We start from the raw sequence: 18,833 nt of genomic DNA, 5'->3' as shown, positions 1-18,833 counted from the left end.
AGCCTCCCACCCTCCCTCGACCCTCATCAGTTCGCCTATAGAGCCAACAGATCCACAGATGATGCCATCGCCACGGTCCTTCACACAGCTGTGAGCCACCTAGAAGGCCCAGGCAACTATTTCAGGATGCTGTTTGTCGATTTTAGCTCAGCTTTTAACACCATCATACCTGACATACTAGTGGGAAAACTGTCAAGCCTAGGTTTCCCTTCCATTTTATGCGCCTGGATTAATAATTTCCTAACAGACCGTCCTCAGACCGTGAAAATAGGCCCTTATTGCTCCTCCACCCGCACCCTCAGCACTGGCGCCCCGCAGGGCTGCGTGCTGAGCCCTCTACTCTACACTCTCTACACACACGACTGCTCTCCCATTCACCCCTCCATCTCCATTATCAAATTTGCAGATGACACCACTGTGGTCGGCCAAATATATAAGGGAGACGACGAGTCGGCATACAGAGACGAGATCCTGAAGCTGTCTGTGTGGTGTTCAGCAAACAATCTGTATCTGAACACAAGCAAAACAAAAGAAATCATCATAGACTTCAGAAAGCACCGTCCAGAACACGCCCCCCTTCACCTCAATGGAGAGAGAGTGGAGAGGGTCTCCACGTTTAAGTTCCTGGGGGTTCACATCTCGGAGAGCCTCAGCTGGACGGCACACACCACTGCAGCAGTTAAGAAGGCCCAGCAGCGACTTCACTTCGTGAGGGTGCTTCGGAGAAACCGACTGAACAAGAAGCTGCTGGTGTCCTTCTACCGGGCGACCATCGAGAACGTGCTGTCGTATTCCATCTCAGGGTAGTATGCAGGATGCTCAGCTGCGGACAAGAAAGCCCTGCAGAGGGTGATCAGGATGGCAGAGGAAACCATTGGCTGCCCCCTGCCCTCTCTGGAACACATCTCCACCTCCCCTCTCTGGAACACATCTCCACCTCCCGCTGCCCTCTCTGGAACACATCTCCACCTCCCCCGGACTGTCCTGCCCTGATCAGAGAACTTTGCGTGTTGCCGTGTGAGTATTAAAATGATTTATCCAACAGAATACTGTGGAATAAATCATTTGAATACTCACACGGCAACGGTTCATCCGTTTGTTTTGTGGATTTGAAAGCTGTGTGTTACTGGTGATGATTATTCGCTTCTGACCTATTTGTTTTGAAATAGGCCAGAAAGATCTCAGCAGACAGCTGTGCGCTTTGAGGCGGACAACATCGTTAAGGAGCAGCGCTTCATCGGTCCTGCCTGCAGCCCGGATATGCCTTCAGTTTCAGTGGGTGGAAACCGCAAGCATTACCGGTTCAGGAATTCAGCGAGGTACAAAACATTTGTATATTTTCATTGTTTTTATTAACAAGTACACTACACTCTAAGGTACTCTAACCTTTTTCTATTTAGATCTGAGGAACAGGCCATCTTTGAAGGGGTCTTCATATCCAAGGATGAAGATGTAGCAAGATTAGTGGACTACATTCACAGCACGACCAAACATGTACAATTAAAGACTACAATTATTATATTAACAAAAATAACTAACTATATACCCTATAAACTTCTACTGAAGAGTTGGTATAGGTTAGTCTTTGGATCAATTTCATCAACCATCATCCATAGGTTGGGTTTCTGGAAGAGGTGTTTGTGGAGGGGAGGGGTCCGCAGCCAGAGAGACCTCCGAAAGATCCACCAGCAAGTGAGACGAGGAGGGCCTGGAGCCATGGAGGGCTGCTCCGTGCACTGAACATGCACTTTCCCTTGTACTTGCAAGAAGAGCTTGCCAGCAGGAATATCACTTGTTTTGTATGGATGTCAGATGTTGGCCCCTCCTCTCAAAGAGCTGCCCAGAGCTCCAGAGGAGGAGGCCCCTCCTCTCAAAGAGCTGCCCAGAGCTCCAGAGGAGGAGGCCCCTCCTCTCAAAGAGCTGCCCAGAGCTCCAGAGGAGGAGGCCCCTCCTCTCAAAGCCCATGACTTCAATGCGAGGTGAGGAAGCATCACGGGAAAGAATCTCTTTTTTTCAGCTTGTTTTGTTTATATCTTACTTTATTTATTTACCAGGTGAAATGGAGTGGGGCGTATCAGGGTGGGGCTGGAGAGGAAGCTGAACAGTGCAATGCCTTCCTCTCAAGGATTGCAGTAACAACACAACACATGTCCAAATACTCAACTAGTTGGATCATAGGTGAATGAGTTGGGGGTGTAGTAACATCCTATCTGCCGTCTCGTCAGGACGCACAGACATGCCGACTCCACTGGCCATGCGCTGAACCAGCAGGACGCACAGACATGCTGACTCCACTGGCCATGCGCTGAACCAGCAGGACGCACAGACATGCTGACTCCACTGGCCATGCGCTGAACCAGCAGGAAATCAACAATTTGGCCACCTCACTGTCCCATCGATATCAGAAGGCGATGACGTAACAAATATCTTTTAAGATACTTAGTGTTCTGTGTTAGCATGACTCAAAGCTGTGGCCTGAACCTTGGTTTCTTGTTATCTGTGGTTGTTTGACATTGGAGGCCACCAAAGCTCTGCAAAGCCAGATGCAGGCTCTGGAGGCCATGAAGCCCAATCGGCAGTGACTGGGCTAATGACGTAAAGCAGTGGGCAGAAGGCGAGGACTACTGGTTCACGTCTTTCCAGCTCAAAGTGATAATACAAGTGGACGATTATTATGGTATTGCTGTGTTTTCTATTTATTTTAATGCAGACTGCCATCTAACTGATATTTATTAAGAAATTAAACGTACAGCTTCGCTATTCACATAATTTAATTTATCGTTTGAAATGCTGTTCAAATGTAACTACAAATTAAATAAGAATAGTCCAATATTACTTTATCCCAATTAGGCTATATCTTACTGTAGTTCAGATTGTAATGCAGCTATGTGTCTAGACTGGTTATGTTGAAGTGAAGCTATTGTTTTAATATGATGTATTAAACCACATACTTCTTTCTGAGCAGCAACATCAACAGAAACCACTACCGATGATGCCGATGCCCTGGCCAGCAGAATTGAGGTCCTGGTTGCAAGTATGAAGAGACTTTATAAACTTACAGACGGCAACAGAGCTCGTGCCAGGATCCGGAAGCAGACGCTTGGCCATGGCAGCTACCACACAGTGGTATGTGCACAAGTGTGTATAAGTCTGACATATTGTGTACATCATTGTGTCTCTTCCAAGAATGCAATCCAGACTCTGTCGATCTGAAGACAAGAGAAGGGCATTTGACATTGTCAATGCAATAAGGAGGCTTCAAGAGGAGAAGAAGATTGCTCTCATTGAGATGGACCACTTTGGAGAGCTCTTCAAACCCGTGGTGATGCCTGAAAGAGCTGTCCTGCCTGGCACAGGGCTTCAGCTGATGACACGACATCATCAGTGACTCTGACTCTGACATGGATTAGAAACTGAGCGATTATGAATATGCTCCTTCAACCCTTCCCTGTGTAACCACCGCTTCCTGCACTCAGGATCTAAACAGCCAAGTTACTGGAACCAAACGGCTTTCTGAGATCAACTATTTCCCAGGATCCAAAATGGGCATCCAACCAACCGTAAGCATCATAATCAGTCATCACAAAGGCTCAGAAGACCACTCCTGACACATCTTCAAACATTGTGAATAGCCTCTTAAAACCAAAATACCACTTAAAGGTGGGGTAGGTAAGTTTTAGAAACCGGCTCGAGATACACTTGTTGTTATATTCCATGGAATGCTCTTAACATCCCGATAGCAATGAATATCTGAAGTGCTTTGACAACAAATACATAACAAACATCACCTGTGGAAGCCGTAATACTGTAAAAAGTACAACCAATCCGTTTAGCCGGGGCTAGACCATTGGATGGCCTACCTGCCTGTCAGCCTTCCATCGGGGCACAAACTTATCTCGTGCCCTCATTGGTCATGTGCGCGTTCGTGTGTGTTGGAGGAGGGGCTCTGTGAGGAAGTGGCAGATTTTCTCCGGTTGTGTATTTTCAAATTCTAGCGATCTCGAGCCGGTTTCTCAAACTTACCTACCCCACCTTTAATTTGATTATCGATGACATTTTTAAGGTTAAATGCACATGTTTGTTTTTTAAATACACAATCATAATGCCTGTCAATATAAATCCTGCATACTGTATATAATGTATATAGAAATGTATTGTATTCATACTGTACATATTAATGTACTCCATGTATATCCATTCAATCTGTAAATCCTTGTTACAAGTTGTAATGTTAAGAACTAATGTAAACACTCAAAATAGTATTGTAACATTTAGAGTTTGTAGATAGAATTTGTATTTATTATATTTATTTATTATATATAAGTTATATCTATTTCTGTATTATTATACTGAGAGCAATGAAAAAGCAATATTTCTATGTGTAGGCCTACACATAATTTGTAAATAAAGTGGATTGTTGCAACCGAGACTCGCATCAAAATGTTTAATAGCTTTGTAAGGCTTTAGGGCAAAAAAAAGGAAGTTATTTATTGTTTGATTTCGCTAGTTTTGGATGGCAGAAACTAAAGGCTACATTCAATCATGATAGTCAACCACCTGCTATAAAATATAGAATCTTGCTAACACTTTATATTAAGGTGCACAAACTCACCATCAACTAGTTGTTAATTAACATGCATATTAGCAGTAGGCCTATAGCCTTTTGGCTCTTTATTAGTCATTATAAACACTTAGAATGCTGTTATTCTACATGACATGACTTACATGACTTACATTGGGAAAGAGTGGTCTGTAACTCGTTGGATCATTTTTTTTTTAATTATATAAACAACCCAGTATGAACACTTGTATAGCCCTTATTAAAAACATTCGTTCCTCAAGTTGTAAAAATGTGCTAATAACGTTATTCTGAGAGTTATTTCCCTCTGCATTATGAACGCGCATCTAACCCACGGGACCGCGCCCCCCTGCACGTTCATGTTACGTGTTCAGCACTACTACACATACATAGATATATATAAACACTAGATGGCTCATGGGAGATTTTCCAGCGTAGCTGACCGGCCGCCATCTTGCTACAGTCAACAGTTACTCTGATTCGCGTTATGGTAGCTGTTGTAAGGTGAGTGATCTGCACAAAAATACTCTTAACTCGCTGAAATCTTGACTGATTTACAAACGGTTTGGTTTATTATAAACATGATTAGCATGGCTATGATACAGGATGCTTGGACATGTTGAAATCGCAGCTTTTCTTTGTGTATGTGGTTGTATTTATTAGCTGGCTAATAACAAGAGGCTGTCAGTGAGACCTAGTATTACAAAGTTCACCCAGCAACTTTACACCAGTGGGAGAGGCAGAACTGCTCTTTCTTTTCAACACAACTTAAGTTACACATGATTTCTTCCACGTGGTTTGGCTTGTTAAAAACATCTTGCATTATGATACAGGAATTTACTGACTTTGTGTTTACAGAAGTACCTGACTATGCCGGACTTTTGTGCAGCCTACGGATGCTCTAATCACCGCAGTCTGGAAACAAGAACCCGTGGGATCACCTTTCACGTGTAAGATATGACAATATTATGACTACAATTAGGATAATCGTTAATTACTTAGTGGATGTATGTACATTACAAGTCCTGCTACACAGGATCAGTGGGGCTATGTGAGATAATAGTATTGCAAGATTGTTGTTGACCCAGCCTCTTCAGAATATGTTGTTACCATTTCTTTACACAATTATTTAATGTTTCTATTGGACACCTTTTTTATTACTCTTAGTGTGGTTGTCTTATTCTTAAAGTAGGCTATACATACATGCATACATACCAAAAATATGATAATTTCGGTGTGTATTTCTGTCCTACCCTTAATGTTAAAGGAAAGAAGGGAGGAACATGTTGACAATAATTTATATATCAGGACACTGCTCTGCAGTGAGCACTTCAGGAGTGAGGAATTTGACCGGACAGGGCAGACTGTCCGGCTTAAAGATGGTGATGTGCCAACAATATTCAACTTCCCAGCTCATCTTCAAAGGGTATGTGTATCATTGGCCAACAACAATTCAAGGTGTATAAGATTGATATATAAATATGTGATTAAATGTCACACTTTAGTTTTTCTTTCTGCAAGTTTAGGAATAAATAATGTGTATTTTAAACACTTTCTTTGTCTTTAATGTTTATTTTAGCCGGAAGCAACAAGAAGCACAACCACTTCAAGAAGAGCGGAAGATGAACCTCAGCCTAATGTTGTGAGTATTCTGAATGTGGCCAAGACCAGAGAGATGAGAGGCTTCTCAATACTCAAATTTCCCCTCCTCAACTCCTCGACTCCTCGGTCCTCCGGTAGTGACCCGGAAATGAATTTCAGCCCGCCATTTTGAAGGACGTCTCATTTCTCTAAATGCACACCGAGGATCGAGCGTCGAGGAGGCTCTCTGGAGGAGCTCTAACCGAGGAGACACTGATGGTTCCTCCACGGCTCCTCCGCGGATGCATTTCCGGGAACGGTGGAGGCGTGACGCACGGCCGGACTTATCTCAGCCAATGACAGCTCTGCATACATCCCCTGGATATTATTTTAGAAACTGCTCTCATCGCAACGCGATGTTTCCAGTGAGAACAGCTGTGAGGTCCGTGCAGAAAGCAGAGCAGTGTGTACAATATATATCACTCAGTATAACAGGCCTACTCTCTTTATTTGCTTTAGTTTAGTAGATATCTACAAAGAGTCGATATTTTTCTAAAACCATTTAGTGCTTCACATAATAAAATACACAACGGCTGAAGCCTGATTATGCTTTAGGAGCTGTAGGTGTGTGTGGTACAGTGTGTAGGTGTGTGTGTGGTAGGCTACAGTGTGTAGGTGCGTGTTGTACAGTGTGTCGGTGTGTGTTGTACAGTGCGCAGATGCGGCGGACAGACGGGTCTCAGTTGGTTTGGTGTCCTCTGCTTACTTTTAATACTTGCAAATACAACTTTTGGCCCGTAATTTCAATTCCCCATTTCAGCGACCAGAGAGGGGGGGGGGGGATATATCCAGTCTCTGATTGTGTTACGTTATTATGAGAGTGCTCTCATACTTTAAATTGCATATATCTATATAAATATATTTGTGTGTGTGTGTCCGCATCTGTAGCCTGGTATTGTCTCATTATACCGCGCTCTCAATGAATTCAAAGTAAATATGTGGGGGAACAATGTTCAGCTGATCTAACAGAGATTATAAAATATGACGAAACACTCGACAGCTGATGCAGCTGTTGCCACGTAATAATGAACGGACGTCGCTTTAATATGACCGCTCAGAGGAGAGGAGTTCTCATTTCTTTAAACGTCTGCTGCTTCCCCTCCTCTCTCCTCGGTTCCCCTCCTCGGTCCTCCGCTCGCATCTCCTGTGGGCGGGACTAAGTCTCGAGGAGGGGAGTCGAGGAGGGGAGTCGAGGAGGGGACATTTAAGAATTGAGAAGCCTCTATGGTCATTGATTTCAGGAGGGTGAGGACGTCTCCTCTACCCCTGTGCATTCTGGGAGAGGATGTGGCTGTTGTGGAGGACTACAAATACCTGGGAGTGCACTTAGACAATGGGCTGAACTGGAGGACCAACACTGACGCTGTGCACAAGAAGGGATATTAGAAGGATATTAATTTCCATATTACTATTATTTATATATTCGTATATTTTGATATTTATATATTAATGGCGAATTGCTACCACTAGGAGCATATATCACCACCTACTATGTATTTATTAAATCTTCATGTTCCATGAGACACAGCACTATGTTCCCCACATATGTTTATGTTTGCTCAGTCTAATAAACCCATAACATGGTTGTGAAAGAATACCAAAGCTGAGGCTGGACGATGATTGATTGTTGGTGTGCCATGTGTCACCGTGTGTCTTATTGGTGCAGCTGGTCCTTATCTCAAAGACACATTTAAAACAAATAACCTTGAAGTCCCATCTCTCCCCACCTGCTCCTGCTTCCTACATCCCCTCCACACCACACCAAGTTGTTCTTCTTAATAATAATAATACATTTATTTTGGGGGGCCGCCTTTCATAACACCCAAGGACACATAGGATAGTTTATGTTTAAATTGTTCCCTATATTGCATAGGGGCAATATAGGGAACAATTTAAACAGTGGATTTTGTGATATATCAGCCGGGGTGAGACAAGACAAACCACAAATGGACTACAGAAGGACACAAAAGGACACATGGTACAGTTTATATTATTCTTGGTCTTTTTTCAATAACATATTTCAAAGGTTCTGGATTTGTTTACAAATCTAGAAACTAAATACAAAACTAGGATGATATGAAGATCTCATGTCAAAAATAATTGTGATAAATGAGACAGAACTGGCCTGTCTGTGAGCACATTTTATGTATATTCTGATAAAGGTGTGAATATCTAAATAATATACCAACATATGCTATTGTCATTAGTTGTGTCCCTGTTCTTAAAGCTAAGGCATTGCTAAATGAACAACTCTTGGCTTACAGAGTGGTAACATGAGACCGATTTTTATATGTAAAATATAAATGTATTTTAATTTTATAATTTATTTTAAATATTAACAATATAATCAAATAAATGGAAATATATACACCGGCAAATATTTAATATAAATACCTTGTGTGTGTGTGTAAAGCTATTGCTTTATCTGATTAATGTTATTTTCATATGAAAGTCCATGATTATAAGTATGCAGTATCATAACTACATCTTTGATGTTTATAAAAAACCAAACCGTTTGAAAATTGGTTGAAAATTGAGCAAGCTATGGTTATTTAAATAGTAAACCATAATGTTATGAATGAGAGAACTCCCTGTAGCAAGATGGCGGCCAAGTCACAACGTCGGTCTGCATTGGCCAGCAGCGCGGGTGAGTCATCTAGTGTTTATATATCTATGGGAATTCCGGCTCTTCTTGCTGAGCCGGATCATTTGGCTCGGCTCACCAAGAAGAGCCGGCTCTTTCGGCTCCCAAAGGGCTCTTCAGTTTACCACATATTATACCTTTTAATTCAATCAAATGTAGCCCTGTTTTGACTAATGATTTATATGTGTACACATATATCACTTAAATTATTCAATACATCCTTTGTACTGAAGTATTCAAAAGTAAAAATTACATGTTTAATATAAATGATTTGCTGTGGCCAATTGTTTTCATTGCATTTACAGACCCGTGTAACTCTCTGATACCACCCAATGAATGCATTGACTTGCTTGTAGAACCACGCTACACAAAACAAATGGCAACACCTATAAAAACTATTTAAAAAAAGGGGCTACTGTATCAACCTATATAAAGTATATAAATATAGTTTTTCTCCCTGCAGGAGAGGGGAGCGTGCTTTGAGATCAGCTGCTAGGCTGGAGCGGGGAGAAGAGGGGGAGAAAAAGAGATCTCCGTCCTCCGTGTTTTATTCTTATAGAAGTAAGAAGAGAAGTAATGGGGCAGAAACCCTCCTTTTTACGCAGCGGTCCAGACATCGACATCAAACGGCGACACATATTCAGTTGCCAGTTACTTTTGGCATTAGGGCAGGGATATCTAGATACTTTCCAAGGTTTGACATAATGAATTGTGCTACTTTTAAAGCAAGCAACGATGTTTTCAAATCTGTAATCAAAAAGCTCCTCAAAAACACTATAGAAGCAGTTCCTGCCGTTGTTACGTTAGTTCAAACAGTAACAACGGACTACTTTTCTTAGCGGATGCATGTCAATTTAAATCAATACATAAAACTATTTTTTAAATCAATAAAATCTTTTTCTAAATCCATAAAAGCATTTCAATTATTATTGGGAGTCATGTCGTTACTTTGTTGAGAATGTGGCCATGTGTAATCAGCGGGATAATGTCCACATTGCACATTTCATAATGTGCCTTCATGCCGATCTAGATCCCTCCGCAAAAAAAAAAAAAAAAACGGCTCGTTCGCGGGCGAGAGCCGGCTCCCGTCGTTCACTTAAAAGAGCCGGCTCTTTGAGCCGGCTCGTTCGCGACCGACACATCACTAATGTGCGCTCATAGCGCATGCGCAACTTTAACCAACATGCTCGTTCACATCAAGCACGTCAATTTGCGTACACGTAACAGCACCATGCGCTCATGACAGCATGGTAATGGCTTGTTATTATGCAGTTAGCAGCTAGCGGCTAGCTAGTAATTATGCTAATGTACACATCAATCGTTATGTACTTCTATTATGCTGTAACAGGATCTAGTGATATCCAACAGAGCTTCATTTAGCATGAAAGAATTATTGCACTGTATATATATATATATATATATATTAGTGCTGTCAAAATTATCGCATTAACAGCGGTAATTCATTTTTTGAATTAATTGCGTTAAAATATTTAACGCATTTAACGCATGTGCAGAATGGCCCGCCCCATACGTGCCACCAGTGGCAGCGCCAGGGTATGGCTGGGGTAGGCTACACCCATACCAAGAAATGGCTTAGCCCCACCATGAAAAATGATGTTAAAGTAAGCAAACTAAAGTCTGCCAACTCGCGGAGTAAATTGCACAGACAGCAGTTGGTAAGATTGATTTCAGTCGCCACGGTTTTGAAAACTTTTGTCACGTAGTGATCGTCTTCTCAATAGAACATCTTTGATAACGGCGTGGTGTTGTTGCAGGAAGTCCCGACGGAGAATACTTTTGCTGTAGTACAGGGCAGAGCCATATAATAGTAATAATATGGCTCTGGTACAGGGGTGCACATAACTGGTACGCAGGTTATGTGCGTAATCTGAAATGCGTACCGTCACTTGTGTCACAAAGCGCATTTGCGTACCGACGTACTTGTGAAGCTTTTCCAGAAGGCGGTTAGATCACCGGACGACAGAGTCGGTCTCCGTGTGCACAGACAGGGCTGATGTTAACGTCGGTCTGTACAACGGAACTGTGCCAAAACTACGCCAACCGGCTGCGGAGGGAGACTCCCCCCTTCACTGGAGAACTGCGCTAAAACAGCTGATCACAACGTTCACACTCTGTGGTCACGAAGTACTCCACTAGCCCCCCCCCCCCCTGTCGACTTTCCTGAAGTACTCCCCCGTTGATAGAAATCACAACGTAATGAATTAAGACCCCACGGTTTGATGATTGATAGGTGTGTGGGTTGTCTTTCATTTTGACGTGCAGAAAAATGTTATAATAAACATAGATACTGTATGTTAAATGGATATATCCGCCTTCTTTCATTTATCTTTCCATTCCCACAACAATATACATAAATAAATGGCATATTTTGGACATAGTTCGAATGGTGATTAATCATGATTAATTAATTTTTAAACTGTGATTAATCTGATTAAAAATTGTAATCGTTTGACAGCCCTAATATATATATATATAAGAAGCTACAGGAACATTAATCTACGTCGGTAATATTACATTTATTTAATACAACATTTACGGTACAAGATTGACATCATACAGCCCATGTAGTATAATATTTTACAAATGATGAATTACAGCAAACATGTGCAATATATCCATTATTACAGCTCCGTGGGCTGGCAGTAAGGCCATATGGTCCGTTGTTATTGTGCATCCATGGGTAAAGAGAAACTCATGTAGTGCTGAACACGTAACATGAACGTGCCGGGCAGCGCGGTCCCGTGGGTTAGATGCACGTTCATAATGCCGAGGGAAATAACTCTCAGAATAACGTTATTAGCACATTTTTACAACTTGAGGAACGAATGTTTTTAATAAGGGCTATACAAGTGTTCATACTGGGTTGTTTATTTAGTTTAAAAAAAATTATCCAACGAGTTACAGACCACTCTTTCCCCATGTAAGTCAATGGGAAAAAGTGTTTCCGGGCCTGGCAACCAAACGGATGTGCAGTACCGCCGTTTGGCCAGCACGAATATTTCCATCTGAGTCCGGCGCACTTCCTGGGGGCTTGATCCGTCCCCCTGCCCGATCTGTGCCATACATTTTTGCATACATTCCCAGTAAATATTTATTCAGCATGATAGCTGTCTAACAGAAGTTAAATCCATTTCTCACTTATTCTGACAATATACCTGACACAATTGTAGAACAATTTCTGGCTATATTACGTAGCCTACATCCATGTAAATAATTCATTACCCAGCATGCATCATCTCAACTTCACATAAGAGAAAAAAATGCCTATAAGCCTATTATTTTTGCCTAACTGTCACCGAGGCCTATCACAGAGTATGAAAATGACAATTTTGTCATTTTTTATAAACTATATATAAAGAGCATAATGTGTTGCAATGACGTCTCGCATTATGCTTCAGCTGAGAACGGAATGCGCTCGTTGAATTTCGATGCAGCGGGGAGCGTTCTCATGGCGTCTATTATCAATGCTATGGGAGGTCTATGAAGGTCTATGGGACGCCCTGCCTGTTGAAAACTGCCGCTCAAGGGGTACCCTGTGCGTAATGGTGTGACTGGGAGGGGCCCTGACCGTCTGTCAATATGTGACGAGTTGGGAGTGAGAACGTGTTGTACACACTCTGGATTCATGGAGGAGAAATGTTGTTCTCCACAACCAACAGATGAAATACAACATTAAAATAAGAACAGCAGTGTGTACCTCGCTCATCAGGGGGGGTGCTGACTCCTGCCACCAACTCCTTGGCCTCCACAGCCAGTTGGAAGGCGGGGTCAGGGAGGGGGGAGGGGGTGTCGGGGGTGTCGGTAGCTGTAGAGGACCAGCTGCTCCTGAAACACATCACACACACACACAAACAGTGCTTACAGAGCTGTGGGACATGACGCTAAGATGTAGAGCGGCAGATGTTTTTGGTCTTCATCCTTCTGGACCTGTCTGCTGCATTCGACACATTGAATCATCAGATCCACCTTCGCACTCTCCAAGAACTTGGAGTTTCAGGCTCTGCACTTTCCCTCCTCACCTCATACCTCAAAGACCGTCCGAGTCCGACCCTTGTCAAGTAACTACAGGGGTCCCTCAGGGCTCTGTCCTCGGTCCCCTCCTCTTCTCCTTGTACACATACCCGCTCGGATCTGCCATTAGCCCGCATGGTTTTTCATACCACTGCTACGCTGACGACACCCAATTAATTCTGTCCTTTCCCCGCTCAGAGACCCAGGTCGTCGCACGCATCTCTGCTTGTCTAGCGGACATCTCTCAGTGGATTTCTGCTCACCACCTCAAGCTCAACCTTGACAAGACTGAACTGCTTTTCCTTCCGGGAAAAGATTGTCCCACTCTTGACCTGACTATCAACATCGGCCCCTCTGTTGTTTCCCCGACTCAGACTGCAAGGACTCTGGGTGTGATCCTGGATAACAAACTGTCCTTCACTGCAAACATCGCTGCTACAACCCGCTGCTGCAGATACACGCTTTACAACATCAGGAGGATACGTCCCCAGCTGACCCAGAAAGCCACGCAGGTTCTGGTCCAGGCTCTCGTCATCTCACGCCCAGACTACTGCAACTCCCACCTGGCTGGTCTACCTGCATGTGCCATCCGACCTCTGCAGCTCATCCAGAATGCAGTGGCTCGTCTGGTCTTCAACCTTCCTAAATGTCCCCACACCACTCCGCTCCTCCGCTCCCTTCACTGGCTTCCGGTAACTGCTAGAATCCACTTCAAGACACTGGTACTTGCATACCATGCTGCGAATGGATCTGGCCCTTCCTACATCCAGGACATGGTTAAACTGTACACCCCAGCACGTGCACTCCGCTCTGCATCAGCCAAACAGCTCGCTGCACCCACACTGCGAGGGGGACCCAAGTTCCCATCAGCAAAAACACGTGGGTTTAATATCCTGGCTCCAAAATGGTGGAATGAGCTCCCCATTGAAATCAGGACAGCAGATAGCTTGCACATCTTCCGGCGCAGACTGAAAACTCATCTCTTTCGACTCCACTTCGAGCAAAAAAAAAAAAAACCCGTATATACTAACCAAGCACTTACATACTAACAAAGCACTTAAATACTAACAAAGGACTGTCCTATCTAAAGCCAGTTGAGTAGCACTTGAACTGTTTTGGCTCTATGAAACCTGATGTACTTACAGTATATGATTCTGTTTTCTTCAAGGTTGTGTCTTCTTGGTCGAATGCACTTATTGTAAGTTGCTTTGGATAAAAGTGTCAGCTAAATGCTATGTAATGTAACGTCTCTTACCCGCCTTCTCCACCGAACAGGCTGGGTGTGGTCAGCACTTTGTGGACGTTCTGAGGACAGAGAAAATGGGGACTTACGTGAGGTTCTGTCCCAATATTGTTTGTTCATGAGACACAAAGAGAGAGAGAGAGATAAACTGGGTGTGATGTCAGAGCCTTAATGCCAGGATGTAAACCTCACCTGGAGACCCAAGCAGGTCATGTGGCCTCATGAGAACCACTCCAACAAAGATTGGCCCTTACTGGTATATCATTTGTTAGTCTCTAATTCCGTCATAATTATACTTTTCTCTGAGGCAGAGACACAATCTAAGTAAATTAGTCCCTTACAGAAAATATGTCTCTATTCACAGAAAAGAACAAAACATACTTAATGTCAAACACTTCCTTTTAGCTTCAGGTCTCACAAGTCCTGAAAAAGCTTTGTGGAAAGTTCTTACTGTGAGAGTTAACCCCTAGAAACATTCAAATGGCTGGTGAGCTAAGCTCTGAATATGGCCCTGTGTATCACAACAGCATTGCCTGTAGAGTCAGGGTCCCTGATCAACTAAGCTTTCAGTAGAATAGAAGACCAGACTGTCCACATGTATGACTCATATAGATGGAACACTGTTCTATCTAATCAAGACATGAAAACCTTCTTGGAAAAACTTGGACCTTCAGTAAAGAGCTTATTCTGCCTCCTCACAAGTGGCAGAGGAGACTGGCAGCACACAGAGATTTAAAAAAGTCATTTTATTAGCTGTTTCTGAATCCCGTGTATGTGTCCTATTGTGCAGTGATTATGGGGTGATTCAGAATGCATGCTGATTGTCATGGAGGTTTTTCCTATGTTAGGACAGGGGCCTATTAGCTCAGTAATGATGAATTATCATCTTTTCAATAGCTTTTGGACAACAATGAAGCTCTATGGCACAGATGAAGAACATATGTCCAGTTTGGGAGAAATCCTATCCTTTCAATACAAAATGAACACTGTTGTTTCTGGTTAGGGTCAACATACGGTTGTATTGCGAAGGTGTCCAGTTGAAGGTCTGACCTGAGCGAAGCCCAGCAGCTTCTTGTTGGAGACCTCCAGGTGTTTCCTGCTCAGCTCAGACTTCCTCAGCTGGCCGTCGGTAGAAGTCATCCTCCAGTTGAGCTCCTGCACATCCTCCTGACACACACACACACACACACACACACACACACACACACACACACACACACACACACACACACACACACACACACACACACACACACACACACACACACACACACACACACACACACACACACACACACACACACACACACACACACACACACACACACACACACACACACACACACACACACACACACACACACACACACACACACACACACACACACACACACACACACATTATTGTATAGTTGAGTTTTGACAGCATCCATCAAACTAGATGTGTTGCCTTAATGGTCTGTTTTCTAATATTTCTGTGTTTCTGAACCACGTCTGTGTCTGCATATACTGTTATTATTTAGTCTCCTGATTTTAAATGGGAATTCAATCATTTGAGTGTTCCCAAAGAACCGGTGTTCTGCAGTTTGTGTGGGCCTACTGTACTGTTGCACAGTTTACTGTAGAAACTATGTCCAGGACAAGGTACACGCACGCACGCACGCACACATGGCCGTATCCACCATTGAGGTCACAGAGGTCAGGACCTCGGTAATTTTTTCCGAGCTGTGTATATAACAAAACTTGTGAAATAATTGCACTAAATGGGGTTCTTTGTAGTACTTCCATTTACTGACTATGGGGGCGCTGCATAACTACGTAGCCTCGATTAAAGCAAACAGAAGAAGACGACATGTTTCAACAAACCACCGCAGCCCGGACTTGAACCGGAGCGGCGGAGGAGTGATGAGGTATCTAGAGATCTGAGTCCAGCGGGCTGCTTGTGCTTCTGCTCATCAGGACATCACAGGACCAGCAGATCCTGTGTGAACGCTCTACGTTAGTCAGTGGACGTCCGACAACATGCACACTAACTTATATTGCAGCTATAGGCTATACTTAGGTTTAAATTGCGTGAATAAACTAGCTAGAGAGCTAACCTTAATTACATTCATCCAATGTCAGAAGGATTACATTTTAACAAACGTTTTAATGGTTTTCATTCATTTAAATTTGAGTAAACATTGAATATATAACATTGTATTGTTTTCTTTTCACACTGACTCAGATATAATGAAGAGACTACGTCAGTCGAAGCTCAGCTTTGGTACGGAAGAGACAGGACAGAGAGAGAGAGAGAGAGAGAGAGAGAGAGAGAGAGCGAGAGAGAGAGAGAGAGAGAGAGAGAGAGAGAGAGAGAAAGTGATGGAAGTCAGAGAGGAACTGCAGGTACAGTCACACAAAAGAATGTAGGCTTAATAACCCCATATATCTATCTATCTATATATCTATAACAATAGTCTTCATTTACAATAGGCATACTTTTTAAACAACATACATCTATTGCAGTTATGATGTCATAATAACATACAATTGTATAAAACACAATTTGCTTACATCTTTATTCTCTCTTGAAAATCAAACAAAACAGATTAAAAAAAAGAAAAAAATGCAAACAAACAAATGAACTAAATTGCTGAATTGCTTTTAATTCACTGGCAGGAGCGACAAGTGAGGAGGAGACAAGTGAGGAGGAGACAAGTGAGGAGGAGCAAACAGTGAACAACGAGGGAGAGATTGAACAAAGAGAAAGAGTAGAGGACAGAGAGAGTAATGTGATCATTTTAGCTTCTTCTGCATGTCCGGATCATTAATAGTAATAATCAACTGATTCTTATGCATTACACTTTCAAACATAATGGATGCTGATATTGTCAGCCCACTGACATGGTTTGAAATCAATATATGATCCAATGTGTGACCCCCCACAGGACTTCAAAAGCACCTCACTAGATCATGAAAATCCCCAAAATCTCGAACCCCCCTAACATATTTGAACCTCGGTATTTAGGAAATCCTGGATACGGCCCTGCACACACACACACACACACACACACACACACACACACACACACACACACACACACACACACACACACACACACACACACACACACACACACACACACACACACACACACACACACACACACACACACACACACACACACACACACACTCTTGTCATGTAAAGTTATTTATCAGGTTTATGTTATATGTTTCATGTTTATTTTATAATCCATGTTTAGATTTAGGTTTATGTTACGTCATGTCTCTTTGTTTACATGTTAAGTTTCAGTCACTCATGTCTCGTCATGCACTGTCTGTCATTGCACTTCCTGTTTTATTTTGTACTTACTTTTCCTTCTCGTTTCAGAGCTCTTACTTCCTGCCATTGTGTGTTTTCCCGCCTGTGAGATTGTCTCCCCCCCTTGATGGTTGCCACCCGTGTCTCCTTACCTTCTTGTATTAGTCCTCGTCTCCCTTTGTCCTGTGCCAGTTCGTCTTGTTTCATGTTAGTCTAGAGCAGCGGTTTTCAAAGTGTGAGGCGCGCCTCCCCTGGGGGGCGCCAGAGAGCTTCAGGGGAGGCGCGGCGTGAGAACAAAAATAACGAGAAAAAGACGAGTAAAGTGACACTTGCAGACTTTTGGCTTTCTGTGGAGACCGAGTTCCCCCACCTCGCCAAAAAGGCTGTAAAAGTGCTCATTCCCTTCACCTCCACCTACCTGTGTGAGTGCGGGTTTTCCGCATTGACTTTGATCAAAAGCAAGTGCCGGTCAAGGCTGCAGCCAGAGGACGATCTGCGTTTATTCCTGTCTACATTGCATCCGCGCATCATCCGCCTGTGCGCATCAAAGACGCAGACTCATTGTTCCCACTAAAGTAGGGGTGAGTGTAATGAGGAGGCAAAGTTGACGTTCAGTGTGTTGCCGGGAGCATATAAGGATTTATCCACGATGTTGAAAATGTTAAAAATGTTTAAAAAATGTGTTGAGAACACGTGTGTGCGAAAATATACGGGTCGTGCTGCAGCTAGATTTGCCTGTCCTCTGTAAGAAGGTGTCGGCGACTGACATGCAAGGAAGAACGGCTGTCCACAGGTTGTTCCAACTTTAACAACTTTATTAACTTCCAGGGCAGTGAATTGAACATGTAATTGTAATTGGGTGTGTGGTATATTTTCATGCACGGACACACAAACTGAACAACACTCAATTTTCCGATCGCTACCACTGTCCTTACGATAACAACAAGTGCACGTTACTGATGCAATATGGTTGAGACCATTCGGCCTTATTCTAGAGGGGTGCAAGCAGGGGCGGCGGGTACTGTAGGCTAGGGAAGGCTAAGCCTTCCCAAATATTTGTGTCACTGCATCCTGGTAAAATTCAAATATCATTTAGGCCTATAATGTTTGTGTCTTTGACATTAGCGCTGCTGTGCAGCCACCAGTAAACTGTGCTACGAAGCCAGTTCAACAGACCTTGGATATGTTTGAGTTATCTAAACTAACCCTAACAAACGAGATCTCGCTAAGCGGTCCTACGACGCTGGTTATCAACTCGGTGAATCAACCAGGGTTTCTCTCTCCAGCTGAGAGCGCGTTCACGTGAAAGGGGCGGGGTTAGCTACATTTGACCAATCACAAACAGGGACAAGTGTACTGACAGCGCAGCATCATACTTCATTAATGA

General features: G+C 43.2%; 1 protein-coding gene across 1 annotated transcript in view; it reads right to left on the bottom strand.

The window, feature by feature from the left end:
* The window catches only part of LOC117451042 (syntaxin-binding protein 4), a 197,426-nt gene that overhangs the window by 11,779 nt on the left and 166,814 nt on the right, over positions 1-18,833 (bottom strand). The window contains exons 17-19 of the mRNA XM_034089121.1: positions 15,190-15,306; positions 14,152-14,201; positions 12,583-12,710 (exon numbers count right to left, since the gene is read on the bottom strand). Coding sequence (XP_033945012.1) covers positions 12,583-12,710; positions 14,152-14,201; positions 15,190-15,306 — 295 coding nt within the window. The remainder of the gene's footprint in view (positions 1-12,582; positions 12,711-14,151; positions 14,202-15,189; positions 15,307-18,833) is intronic.

This window comes from Pseudochaenichthys georgianus, chromosome 8 (assembly GCF_902827115.2).
Source record: "Pseudochaenichthys georgianus chromosome 8, fPseGeo1.2, whole genome shotgun sequence".
NCBI lineage: Eukaryota > Metazoa > Chordata > Actinopteri > Perciformes > Channichthyidae > Pseudochaenichthys > Pseudochaenichthys georgianus.
This window is presented reverse-complemented; position numbering and strand designations above follow the sequence as displayed.